Source organism: Choloepus didactylus, chromosome 4, assembly GCF_015220235.1.
Source record: "Choloepus didactylus isolate mChoDid1 chromosome 4, mChoDid1.pri, whole genome shotgun sequence".
Lineage (NCBI taxonomy): Eukaryota > Metazoa > Chordata > Mammalia > Pilosa > Megalonychidae > Choloepus > Choloepus didactylus.
In genome coordinates this window covers 100,527,697-100,541,386 of record NC_051310.1, presented here as the reverse complement: position 1 = coordinate 100,541,386, position 13,690 = coordinate 100,527,697, and the positions used below count along the sequence as shown (strand labels likewise).

Below are 13,690 nucleotides of genomic sequence, written 5' to 3'. Positions count from 1 at the left end.
CATTCAGCCATCTTTGCATCAGGCTGAGAGCACCCCTGCATGGCCCAGCAGCCCAGGGCTTCCTTGAGGGATGGCACACACTTGTCACGTAGCGCAGCCTTCCCTCAGCAGAGGTCCTGGAAGATCACAGCTGAGAAGGGGGACCCGCTTCAAAAACCCAGGGATGCTACATCAGTGCCAGTGTTTTGTGGGTCAGCGACAGAGAAAATCTGGGGCAAAACTGAAATGAAGGCTTAGACTCTTCCAACAGCCTTGAATCTCCAGGAATACCTGGGAGATTTGAATATTAAAGCTGCCCTGCCTCCCTAACCACCCAGACACACACCCCACATTCAGGGCGGACGGCTCCAACAACACACCCAAACTGAGTTTACCAACTGAACTCCACAAGAATCATTTCCCCACACACCACAAAGACAAAGTTGAGGAGAACTGACTTGAGTGGTATAGGTGACTCGCAGATACCATCTGCTGGTTAGTTAGAGAAAGTGTATGCCACCAACTTGTATTTCTGAAAACTTAGATTGGTATTTTTTTTTTTACAACTTGAAAGAACTCTATCAAGCAAAGCAAATGCCAAGAGGCCAAAAGCAACAGAAAATCTTAATGCATATGATAAAACCAGACAATATGGAGAACCCAATCCCAAACACCCAAATCAAAATATCAGAAGAGACACAGTACTTGGCACAATTAATCAAAAAACTACAATCGAGGAATGAAAACATGGCAAAGGATATAAAGGACTTGAAGAAGACCATGGCACAGGATATAAGGGACATAAAGAAGACCCTAGAAGAGCATAAAGAAGAAATTGCAAGAGTAAATAAAAAAATAGAAGATCTTACGGCAATAAAAGAAACTTGGCCAAATTAAAAAGACTCTGGATACTCATAATACAAGATTAGAGGAAGCTGAACAACGACTCAGTGTCCTAGAAGTCCACAGAACAGAAAATGAAAGAACAAAAGAAACAATGGAGAAAAAAATCGAAAAAATTGAAATGGATCTCAGGGATACGACAGGTAAAATAAAATGTCCAAATTTAAGACTCATTGGTGTCCCAGAAGGGGAAGAGAAGGGTAAAGGTCTAGAAAGAGTATTCAAAGAAATTGTTGGGGAAAACTTCCCAAACCTTCTACACAATACAAATACACAAAGCATAAATGCCCAGCGAACTCCAAATAGAATAAATCCAAATAAACCCACTCCGAGACATATTCTGATCAGACTCGCAAATACTGAAGAGAAGGAGCAAGTTCTGAAAGCAGCAAGAGAAAAGCAATTCACCACATACAAAAGAAACAACATAAGACTAAGTTGTGACTACTCAGCAGCCACCATGGAGGCGAGAAGGCAATGGCATGACATATTTAAAATTCTGAGAAAATTTTTCAACCAAGAATACTTTATCCAGCAAAACTCTCCTTCAAATTTGAGGGAGAGCTTAAACTTTTCACAGACAAACATGCTGAGAGAGTTTGCCAATAAAAGACCTGCCCTACTTCAGATACTAAAAGGAGCCCTACCGACAGAGACGCAAAGAAAGGAGAAAGAGATATAGAGAATTTTAACAGAGATATACAGAACCTTACATCCCAAATCACCAGGACACTCATTTTTCTCTAGCGATCACAGATCTTTCTCCAGAATGGACCATATGCTTGGACATAAAACAAGCCTCAATAAATTAAAAAAAAAAAAAAAAAAAAACTGAATATATTCAAAGCACATTCTCTGACCACAATGGAATACAAAGAGAAGTCAATAATTTTTGAATTGTAACTCCACTATTTACTTCCTACATGATATAAAATACACAAACTCTTAATGACAAATCAGTGGTTTTGAACTCAATGTAAAATATGTAATTTTTGACAAAAACTATATAAAGGTGGGGGAATGAAGGAGTGTAGGTACATAGTTTTTGTGTCCTATTGAAATTAAGTTGGTATCAAAGAAAAACAAGATTGTTATGGATTTAAGAGTTTAATTTTAAGCCCCACAGTAAACACAAAGAATTATCAGAGAATATGACCATAGAGATGAAAAGTAGAGTATGTGTTACGAGAAATGGGGGAAGGGGCAATGGGGAGTTAAGAAATGAGTGTAGGGTTGCTGTCTGAGGTGGAGGGAAATTTCTAGTAATTGATGGTGGAAAAGAGATAGCATTACAACATTCTAAATGTGATTAATCCCACTAATGGAATGCTAGGGAGGGGGTGGAATGGGAAGATTTAGGCTGTATATATGTTTCCACAATTGAGAAAAAAAAAGACAGTCTAAATAGATGACAACTGAATGCCAAGGATGACCCTGGATGGGATCTGAGGATGGAGGACAGGAGGCTCAAAGGGACACAGTTGAGATACAAGGGAAGGTAAAAAAAAAAAAAAAGGAAATATAGAATGCAAGCTTTGTGTCAATGTTGAATCTCCTGTACTTCTTAGCTGCGTTTAATGGGATTGCATAAAAGAATGTTCTTGTTCATGGGAAGTGTATATGTGAATTATAGTATTTGTTCAAGGATGTGTGCAGCTAGCTCTCGTATGTTCAGAAGGCAGAGCGGTAGATGATGGATGACAGGGAGGGAGGGAAAGAAATAGCGGTGTGACAGCATGTTACAGTTGGTGGATTGTGGTATTGGGGGAGGGGGATCAGGGTATGCTGGAGTTCTGTGTATGGGGTTTGTATTGTTTTTGCGACTGTTCCTATAACTTTGAATTTATTTCAAAATAAAATTTAAAAAAAAAAAACAACCAATGTGAGAGTAAGAGCTCTAACAAAGATTTATTTCATCCAGCTATTTTCAAGGAACAAAAAATAGTTTTAATTTGAAGGAAGAATAAACAGTGTAATTCCAATAACTTATTTCACCTTCTCCTTTCTACCCAACCTTAAACAAGATACCAAGGAACACATAAACTAAGAAAGTTCAATCTACAGGGAGAGGAAGATAAAGTACACTTCTGATAGTTAAAACAGATAATTTCTACCACACTTCTACAACAAAATAGAATCTACACACAAAAAAAATACACTTAATGGCAGTAATTATAATCTACTTCCACATAAGTAGCTCATTTTTATATGTAATTTAACAGACATACTGAAAGGCATACATGCAAAGCTTGGTAAAGTATACCTCACTTAATTTCCTATTATTTAGATATGTGATTCCAATGAGTAACTGCAAGACCTTTTAAAGGATCACGTGGCAGTGAGAACTACTTTAATTTTAAAGGAGCTCCTCAAATAAGTCTTCTACATCAAAATCTGGGTTCCCCACTCCATAAGTTCTATAACCTGGAACCCAGATACCAAGATTTTACAAAAATAAAAAGGGAGTTCCTCCAGAGAGGGGAGGAAAAAATTTGAAGATGACTGTTAAAATAGAAGTTTGAGTTACCTTAGCACACTAATCAAAAACTGAGAGAATCAGGGTTTACAAGGATCTCATAGTTATCTGATTTCCAATTCAACATCTTGGGTTTCCAAGTTATTCTTAATGATCACAAACATTTTCTGAAAGAGTATATCACTAGACGGTTCTAAATAGTTATAAATCACTTTTAAGAAAAAGTTGAAAATCACCTCCTCCTAATTTGACTTAGTTTTATGCCTTGTGTTCCTCAAGAAAGAATCAAATTAATGCTTCCACATATACAACCTTTCAAACAGTTGAAAACAAGCTATCATGAACCCTCACATTGTCCTCTCCAAATCCACAATTTAGCCAGCTATCTTAGATCTTTTCCCAGTCCTTGCTACTATTCTCTAAATAGCCCTTTCTTAAGTACTACTTTAGAATTCAACTCAATATTTCAGATGTCGTCTGAAAAGGTAGAACACACTTAAAAGCACTGCACAACAAACTTACCAAGTTGCTGACGAAACCTAACAAGTCCAATTCCAATCCCTCCTGCCCCCATCCCCATACCTGTGTCATATCTCAAGTCCATTTTATTTATTACTCATGACTCTCGGGTTATCACTGTGGACACATCTGAGGCCATAAATATTATTCTGGCTCCTTCCTGTGAATCCTTCTTTCTGAGTCATACCTGACATCCTTCCAAGTCTGTGAATCCCGATATTAATAATTTGGCAATTCAGTTTAAGGTACTCTTCTTGAGGTCAGTTAGCTCAGGGCAATCACATTCTTTCCAGGCCTCCTAAATACTCCAACCCTAGTGAAGGCCCTTCTTTTTGGTATCAGAAGCCATGGTCCAGAAACACAAATCCAATAGAATTGCATTTACCTCCCAGATCTTCCCCTCCCTGAAGTTCTACCTAGAGCAGGAAAAAATAATGAAAACACTACCTGCAGTCACAAGTCCTTCAATTTCCTGGCCAAGATTTCCATATTCCTTAAAGATATCTGCCTAGAAGGAGCTGAGAGGGGAAGGGCACACAAGGGACTTCAAATGTATTGATACATTCTATTTCTTAAACTTGGTGCTGGGTACATGGGCATATGATTTAATACTATTAGAGTGTTCAAGTAAAAAATATTATTTTGCATGTTTATTTTTTAAAAACTTCTGTTTCATTGTGGTTTTACCTGAGCATTTCATCCATCCCCCATATGAATCAATAGAAATGAACAGTCATTAGCAACTTCATTATATACCCTAAGAAGACAACCTAGGTTGACAACTGCAAGTTTCTACAATACCCAAACTGAGGGACAACTGATGTATGTAAGCTATTTCAAGAAAGGTCAATCATAAGGGAAGATATATACCCAAATAAGAATAAGCTTACACAAGAACTAAGTAAGAACTTCTCAGAAAAGTATTACCATTCTTTGCAAATATAAAGGAAGCATTCTTTCAAGTCTTTGTTTTCTTCTTTCATTAAAACATCCCCATCTACTCTCACCCATTCCTACTACTCTCACCCTAGACCAAGCCTTCATTACTTCTTGCCCATATTAAAATAAAAGCCTCCAAACTAGTCTCCCAGAAATCTACTCTATCCTGTCCAAACTCTATTATGATGCCGAAAGCATAAATCACTCTTTTTTTTGAGGGGGGACTAAATTAATCACACTCATGCAAAAAACTTCTAAAGGCTCTTTACTGGATAAGGGCAAGATGGCAGACTCTTCATCATGACCTCCCCCGCAAAGCCTTGATCATAGATTTCTCCTCAGAAAGAGAGTAGGCTCTTGAACAACAGGGATCATATTTTAAATGTCTTCACATCCTCAAGCCCTCTATAGCATCTGATGCACTGATAAGTCCAGGAAGTATTTCAAAGGGGTTATATATGAATTATATGGAGCTTTTTCTTTTCAACCTCTTCCTTTAAATCAAGAAGAAAACTTTATGCAACACTTGGAGAAACATTTCCTAGGGTTTTTTGAACACAGGATTCAGTACTTTTAAAGACTTAAAACAATTACATTTTATCTAGATTCTATATTAAATCACTAACATTTTACCTAGATTGCATTGCTATTCTTTTTTTAACCTTTATTTTTAGTACCTTAAAAAAAATACATTATTATATATAACACATGAATTCAGAAAAGTGCATAAAAAATAAACTACACTTTAACAACTTTATTGTAAAGCATGTGCCCATGTAATCACCACCTGGGTCAAGAAACTGACTATAACCAGTATCCCAAGAAGCCCCCCAGCTGTCCCTCTCAGCTCACATTTCCCTCTTTCCCATCTAGAGGTACTCACTATCTTAATTTTTATGGTAAAAATGTCTTTGCTTTTCTTGATAACTGTCCAAATATGAATCCATTAAGCAATATTCCTCAGTCTCTTTTTTGCTATCCTCTTGTAAGGAGACTACTGAGAAATGTTTCCCTAATTGCCCACCTCCCACAAATTTTTAACAAAGATATACTATATATCTGTTGATGTAATGTAGCACTTATTACAGACCACTTCAATATCTAAGATTTGTTCACTCCACCAAAGAGTAACTTTTGCCTTATTGGGGGTGATGTGGCCTTCCCATTGAGAATTTATGACCTAAACAATATAGTTTTACTTATTTTTGAACTCTAAATAAACATGAAATTTTGAAGAGGGTGGGGTCTGGTTTCTTTGGCTCAACATTACATTTAAGATTAATCCATCTTGTTGCATACAGTTGTATTCCATTTTATGACTATTACTATTTTTCCATTCTATTATGATGGACATTTGGGTTATTTTGTTCTATTTGAGGCTATTATAAAAAATGCTACCCTGAATATTCCTGTAAATGTATCCTAACATACATAAGGACTTATCTTATTTTTTGTGGGACATTTGCCTAGGAGAATTCCTAAATCATAGGCTATGAATAACCTCTACTTTATCAGATAGCAAATTGTTTTCCAAGGTAATACAAATATATGCCCCCATTAGAAGTACATGGGAGTTCCATGACTATTTTCTTACCTTAAAGGAGAAGTTAAGCAAAATATATTCTATGCCTTCTTTTTCTTTTAAGATCTGAAGATCACTGTGCAAAGGACTATCAGGATCAACCCTAAGAATTACAAAACCAAAAACAATTTTCAAACAAAAGATTAGAGATTTATTCTTATTACAATTAAAAAAATAAGCTAATTCATATGGGATGTGAATATATCTCAATAAAATTTTTAGTTAAAAAAAACACAAAAAAACATAGGACTGTACAACACAGTGAACCCTAATGTTTAACTATGGACTATAGTTAATAGAATAATTATAATAAAAAGGAAAACTGTGTGGGAGAGGTGGGGTATATGGGAACTCTGTTTTTTTCTGTAAAGCTACAACTTCTCTAATAAAAAAATTTTTTTAAATAAAATAAAATAAAATAATCCAAGATCTAAAAATAGACTCCTATAGGGTGAGTAAAGTCCCAAATTAGAGAAGGCCTAAAGCTGATGTATGGCCCCAGGAAAAATAAATCACTATAGCACCCAGCTACTTGGGAATAAATATCTAAAGAGATCACAGTACTCAAAATTTATTCTCAGAAGGGGATTCAAAGTAAGTAGTCATTCTAAAAGAACACAAGTCACATGCACAAAATTTTCTCAAATAGTAGATCTAATACAATGCCTAGGACTCAAAAATTTTTAATCTGCCTCTGGAAAACTACATTATTAGCCAGGGGGTTCAAGAAAAGAAATTTACCACAGACAAGACCATAAAAAGGGAAATCATTTATAGAATCTAAATTTGTTTATAAGGTTCTATATACATATAGCTCCTACTGAAATCCTTTAATTCAAACTATGAACTGAATACCACAAACTCAAAGTTATTAAATATACTTTTGTCGCTAAGTTCCACTTTTCTCTGACTCCATGAAATACTTTACCCCACAACTGGTCCCTTTTTTCCTTCCTCTTTCTCACTTTACGAATTAAGCCTCAGAGACAGCTCACTTTAACAATCTAACAGCTATTTCTATGGATAAAGAGACTAAAACTCTAAGTAAAAATCCATATAAAGATATCAAATCAGGAAGAACAAATCTCCATTGCGATAGTCTACCTGCCAAAGAGTGTGTCAGCGTAAAAATGCCACTTACTTCTGCAGTTTAACATGCCAGTCATATAAACTGTCATTTATGAGTTCCACTGAATAAATCCCTGTAAAGACACAGGACATGTTAGTTACTCTTCATTTGATCACATAACTATTACTGTGGTGTAGACAGTAAAATAGCCAACAAAAGCTAAAAAAAATTTGTTATTAAAACATGGAACTAAACTATATTTTAAATATTTTGCCACTGGAGCTATGCCCTTAACAGATAATTAAAACTGTTGATTAAAAGTATTCTTTAATGAATTAAGAAACTGCTCATCCTTTAATTGTAAATGAGTGGTAGGAAAAAAGGATTATATAAAATCATATATACTTAAGATTTTGTTTCAATGTTTGCATATACAAACACCACTTTTATAAAAATAGGATCCTTCTACATGTATTGTTTTATAATTAGCTTTCTAAGATATCTTTCCAAGTTAGCATATATAAATCTATGTCAACCTTTTTAACTCTATAGCAATTTATTTTATAGACATACTGTAATTTAATCAATTTCACCAATATCTACATTAAGTTTTGTTTTGCTTTGTTTTGTGCTACCACAAACAATGTGATTACAAACAAGTGACCATTTAACACTTAAGATATTCCAGTATACAAATACTGAATTGAGTTTCACATCCCTAAAATAAGGTTAATAAACATTTCCATTTCTGTCGCGAGAGCATAAGAAATGAAATTTACTATATAAGAACAAAAAAGAGCATAAGGACAACAGAGGCAGCAGAGATGCTTACCTGTTTTATAACTCTGTGATCTGTATATGTCCCTGAGCTCTTTCATAAGTCTATCTGAAGCTTGCACTGACCCAGACACTGCACCCTGAAACATAAAACTCACTCTTTACCAGGGTCTACTGAGTCAAATAATTAAAGATTTAAGGTGTTTGAACCTAAAATAAAAGTTTACAATAAGAATGCAAAAATTGGCCACCATTAAACATTTTAAGAGGTCAAAAAAGTTCAATTAAATGTAAGAATTATGGAGTTTCAACAGGACAGTAAAATTGGGGTCAAGTCTATTTCTTGTCTTTAAAAACAAACAAAAAAAATCTAGTCAACATGTCCAAGCCACCATGGACCCCACAACAGCCTAGAATTCAGTATTCGATATAGGTCTGTTCCAAACCACATCAAATTTTTTAAGGTATTAGAAGATCTTCATCCTGTACATTAAAAAGATTACGAGCAAGAATGTTATACTGAATGTCTGAAGGTCTAGCTTACATATTAAGAATCTGAGAAACAACATGTTTGCCCACATGCAACTGGTTTCAGTTGTTTTCAGTTTTGGGAACTCTGAAAATGAAAATGTGCTGACATGTTATCCTTAGACTGAAAATGAATGGAATTACTGCTAAGACAAAAACATTAGAATGCTTTTAATTTTCAAAGAACACAACCCTGACCTAGTAAAATTAAAAATTTTTAAGGGTGTGCTACACTCTGAAGAAAAACCAATCAGGTTTACAAATATATTACTTCCTAGCTATGTAACCTTGAACACATTAACCAATTTGAACCCATTTTAACATCTGTTGAATTAGAAGAAAACCTAATACAAACAGTGGCTACGAAGATTAAATGAGAAGGTATATAAAATATAAAGTACTTTACCCAGTATCTGGTATATGAAAGTGTTCAGTAATTTATAGTTGTTTTGACTATAACTCATAGACAAACTGTAATCCATCCTAAGACACAGAAAGTACAGCAAAGTATACTTAATTCAGATGCCACAAACTTACTTCTCTTTTAGAATCAAGATATGGGTGGGCTGAAGTTCTTTGCTCTAAAAAATAATTACAATTTGACAATTAAATGAATATAGTAAATAAAATTGAAGTAAACAGGGTAATCTACCTGTTAACAACACTTGGCATCTACTTGCATAACAAGTTATTCCTCATATTTGAGAACTTGAGCCCAAGACAAAGGAACTGGTTCTCAGATTTCATGGGGATGAAAAGCTGTTTCATAAATAACTCTTAATACAAGGCAGGAAGTGGTTAAGTGTTGAGACAAAGCAGCCAGTGTATCATCTAATGTTCCCCTATCTGTCTGGGCATAAAATTATATCCATTACTCTCATTTATTCTTCACAGCCTTCGTCCAAAAGGTATGTATTATCCACATTTTCGAGTTAAGGAAACTTGTCACACAGATGTGTTTGTCACCAAACCCAATGTTCATTTCACTCCTCCCTGGTTGCTTCACAAAGAAGTGATGTTAAGTCAAGAAAGAAGTAAAATACAGAAATCCAAGAGAAAAATTACTTTTGGTTTGGTCAGGGCAGAACAGAGCAGAGGGCAGCTTCATGGAGGACAAAGAATTAGAATTGTAGTCTGTAAGAGAAACTGAATTTAAATATACATGCCTTCCAAAGTGGTAAGGAGAGGAAACAGCATTAACAGGTAAGAAAAGAGGCATATACAGGGAACAGAAGGTGCTTCCAGGATGTGAGAACAGATCTTTCTCATCTATTGATAAGAAAGATGAACTAGGGCAATAAAACACATGGCTGAATCCACAACCAAGGCCGGGTTGGAGGAAAAGGGCAGCTGATATTGGTATCTGGAACTGCCCATATTTATATTATTTCCTATAATTACCTTACTTAATCATGTAAATCCAGTTCTAGATATATTTACTTACATTTAGATGGTCTTGCCTTTGTGTTTTCCTAATTTTCTCTAATATTGCCAAATTTTCTTTCTCAATTCCTTCATCCTCCAACTTTTTTCCACTAATAGGCTCTTCTTCTTTCATCTCATAGTGATCCAAGTCTTCTATATCCTACCAAAAAGATGAAAAAGGCTTTATTCAAGTTATTTTTCTTCAGTAGTGTGATGGTTAGGTTCATGTGTCAAGTTGGCCAGGTGATGGTGTCCAGGTGTCTGGTGAAGCAAGCACTGGCCTAACCATTACTGCAAGGACATTTGTGGCCGGTTAATAAACCAGAAGGCTGGTTTATTAAATCATAAGTCAATTGGCTGCAGCTGTGACTGATCACATCAACGAAGGGCATGTCTTCCACAATGAGAGAATTCAATCAGCTGGATTTAATCCAATCAGTTGAAGACTTTTAAGCAAGACAGATAGAGGACCTTCACTTCTTCTTTGGCTGACCAGCAAAGCATTTCCTGAGGAGTACAGCGAAGTTGCCAGTTCCCTGCCTGAGGACTTCATCGAACATCTTCATTGGAGTTGCCCGTTTGCTGCCTGCCCAATTTGGACTTGTGCATACACACAGTTGCGTGAGACACTTCTATAAAATCTTACATTTATAGATATCTCTTGTTGATTCTGTTTCCCTAGAGAACCACAATATCTTAGTTTGCCAGGGTTTTTATAACAAATACTACACACTGGCTGGCTTAAAAACAGGAATATATTGTTTTATAGTTCTGGAGGCCAGAAGTCCAATTTAGGTATCAAGACACCATGTTTGAAATCACTGCCCTCCCCGCTACATGGGATCTGACACCAAGGGAAGTAAATCTCCCTGGCAACATGGAATATGACTCCCAGGGAGGAATCTAGACCCAGCATCATGGGATAGAGAACATCTTCTTGACCTAAAGGGGATGTGAAAGGAAATGAAATAAGCTTCAGTGGCACAGAGATTCCAAAAGGAGCTAAGAGGTCCCTCTGGTGGGTACTCTTATGAACAATATAGACAACCCTTTATAGGTTCTAAAGAATTGGAATAGCTAGCAGTAAATACCTGAAACTATCAAACTACAACCCAGAACACCTGAATCTTGACAATTTTATAAAAATGTAGCTTATGAGGGGTGACAATGTGATTGGGAAAGCCATATGGACCACATTCCCCTTTGTCCAGTGTATGGATGGATGAGTAGAAAAAAGGGGGCAAAAAAAAAGGCACCCAAGTGTTCTTTTTTACTTTAATTGTTCTTTTTCACTTTAATTTTTATATTTATTATTTGTGTGTGTATGGTAATGAAAATGTTCAAAATTTAATTTTGGTGATTAACACACAACTATACAATGGTACTGTGAACATATGAATGTACGCTTTGTATGACTGCATGGTATGTAAATATACCAATAAAATTGAATTTAAAAAAAAAAAAAAAAAGACACTATGCTTTCTCCAAAGTCTTCAGCATTCTAGTGGTGGCCTGCAAGCAGTCAATCACATGGTGATCTGTCTCCTTCAGTCTCCTCTTGTGGCTTCTACTTCTCCTCAGTTGTCTTGTCTCTGTCTAGATTTTCTCTTTTTATAAGAACTCTAAGTCATAACTGAGTAAGACTCACCCTTCAACTTGGCCTCAGTCTAAATAAGAACTTTGAAGATCCCATTTAACAAATGAGTTCACACACACAGGATTGGGCTTAGGACCTGAACAGGTATTACAGGAGACATGACTCAATCCAACAATAAGTAGTTTCTTATGCCAAAATTTAAACTTGTTCTGTTTGAAAGTGTGGTAACATTTATAGTAACACAAAATCTATTTTAACTGAATATATATTTCAGTGGCATTAAATTACATTCATAATGTGCTTCCATAACCATAATCCATTACCAAAACTTTTTCATCACCCAAAACAGAAATGCTGTACTCATTAAGCAATTAATTCCCCATTCTCCTCTCTCCTTGGCCCCTGGTATCCTCTAATCTACTTTATGTTTCTATGAATTTGATTATTCTAAATATTTCAAAAAACTGGAATCATACAGTACTTATCCTTTTGCATCTGGCTTATTTCACTCAACATGATTTTTCAAGGTTCATCCATGTTGTAGCATGTATCAGAATTTCATTCCTTTTTATGGCTGAATAATTTCCATTGTATGTATAGGCCACATTTTGGTTATCCATTCATCTGCTGATAGACAGTTGGATTGTTCCACCTTTTGGTTATTGTGAATAATGCTGCTATGAATGTTGGTGTACAAACATCTGTTTGAGTCCCTGTTTTAAATTTTTTTGGGTATATACCTAGTAGTGGAATCACCAGGGATCATGTGGGAATTCAACTTAACCTTCTCAGGAACCACCAAACTGTTTTCCACAGTGGCTGCACCATTTTACACTCTGAACAACAATGCACAAGGGGTTCCAATTTCTCTGCATCCTCACAAAAACTTGTTGTTTTTCATTTTTCAAAAACAGCTATCCTACTGGGTATGAATTGTTATCTTAACATAGTTTATATTTGCATTTCGCTGATTATTAATGACATTGAGCTTCTTTCTACATCTTATGGTCATTTATAGATCTTCTTTGGAGAAATGTCCATTCAAATCCTTTGCCCATTTTTAAATTGGGTTGTTTGCTTTTTCTGTTGTTGAGTTGTAGGAGTTCTTTATATATTCTAGATATCAAACCCTAATTAGATGTATGGTTTTCCAAGTATTTTCACCCATCCTGTAGGTTGTCTTTTCAGTTTCTTAATAATGTTCTTTGATGAACAAAAGTTTTTTTTTTTATTTTGAAGTCCAATTTACCTATATTTTCTTTTGTTGCTTATGCTCTAAAGTTAAATTATTTTTGATTCAACAGGAAACAAGAAAGAGAAAATATATCTGTTTCATGGGGAAGGGGAAAAAGCCTCCATATCCAACTCAAAAGGCTCCTTCTTTTTATATCTTGTTTTGTTTAAAAGCTAGGATATGAATAAAGCACATATAGCCTTCCAAAGTCATATAACTATTACCAAATAAGCCATCTTTTAAACCTCCTATTAAAAAGAACTTTTGAAACAGTTTAGCAGCAGGTATATCAAGAGATTTAACTGTTCATACTTTGTTCCAGTAACCTGACTTCTAGAAATCTAGTCTAAGAAACTAGTCTAAAATGTGGATACAGATTTAAGTAGAAAGATGTTCATTTCAACCTCAAAATCACAAAAACAAAGTCTGCATATTCAAAAACAGAAGATCAGTTAAGTCAATTCCATGGAATACTAAAAGGCCATAAAAAAATCAACAAAGCATAAGCATTTCTTCTGTATCATTAGACTTTGAAATGAAAAACATAGAACATAAAGTTGAATACAGTGGAATCTCTATGCTAAAATAAAAAAATTAAAAAAAAGACTGGAAGAACATATACTGAAATGGTGATGGTTGGAGTGCTTTTCCATGTTTTCCAA

At 35.2% G+C, this 13,690-nt stretch overlaps 1 protein-coding gene across 4 annotated transcripts in view; it reads right to left on the bottom strand.

The window, feature by feature from the left end:
- The window catches only part of UBE2Q2 (ubiquitin conjugating enzyme E2 Q2), a 96,413-nt gene that overhangs the window by 25,433 nt on the left and 57,290 nt on the right, over positions 1-13,690 (bottom strand). For all 4 annotated transcript variants that reach the window (XM_037833309.1, XM_037833307.1, XM_037833310.1 and 1 more), the window contains 4 exons: positions 10,217-10,357; positions 8,300-8,384; positions 7,540-7,600; positions 6,411-6,501 (listed from right to left, as the gene is read on the bottom strand). In XM_037833309.1, the coding sequence (XP_037689237.1) occupies positions 6,411-6,501; positions 7,540-7,600; positions 8,300-8,384; positions 10,217-10,357 (378 nt within the window). The remainder of the gene's footprint in view (positions 1-6,410; positions 6,502-7,539; positions 7,601-8,299; positions 8,385-10,216; positions 10,358-13,690) is intronic.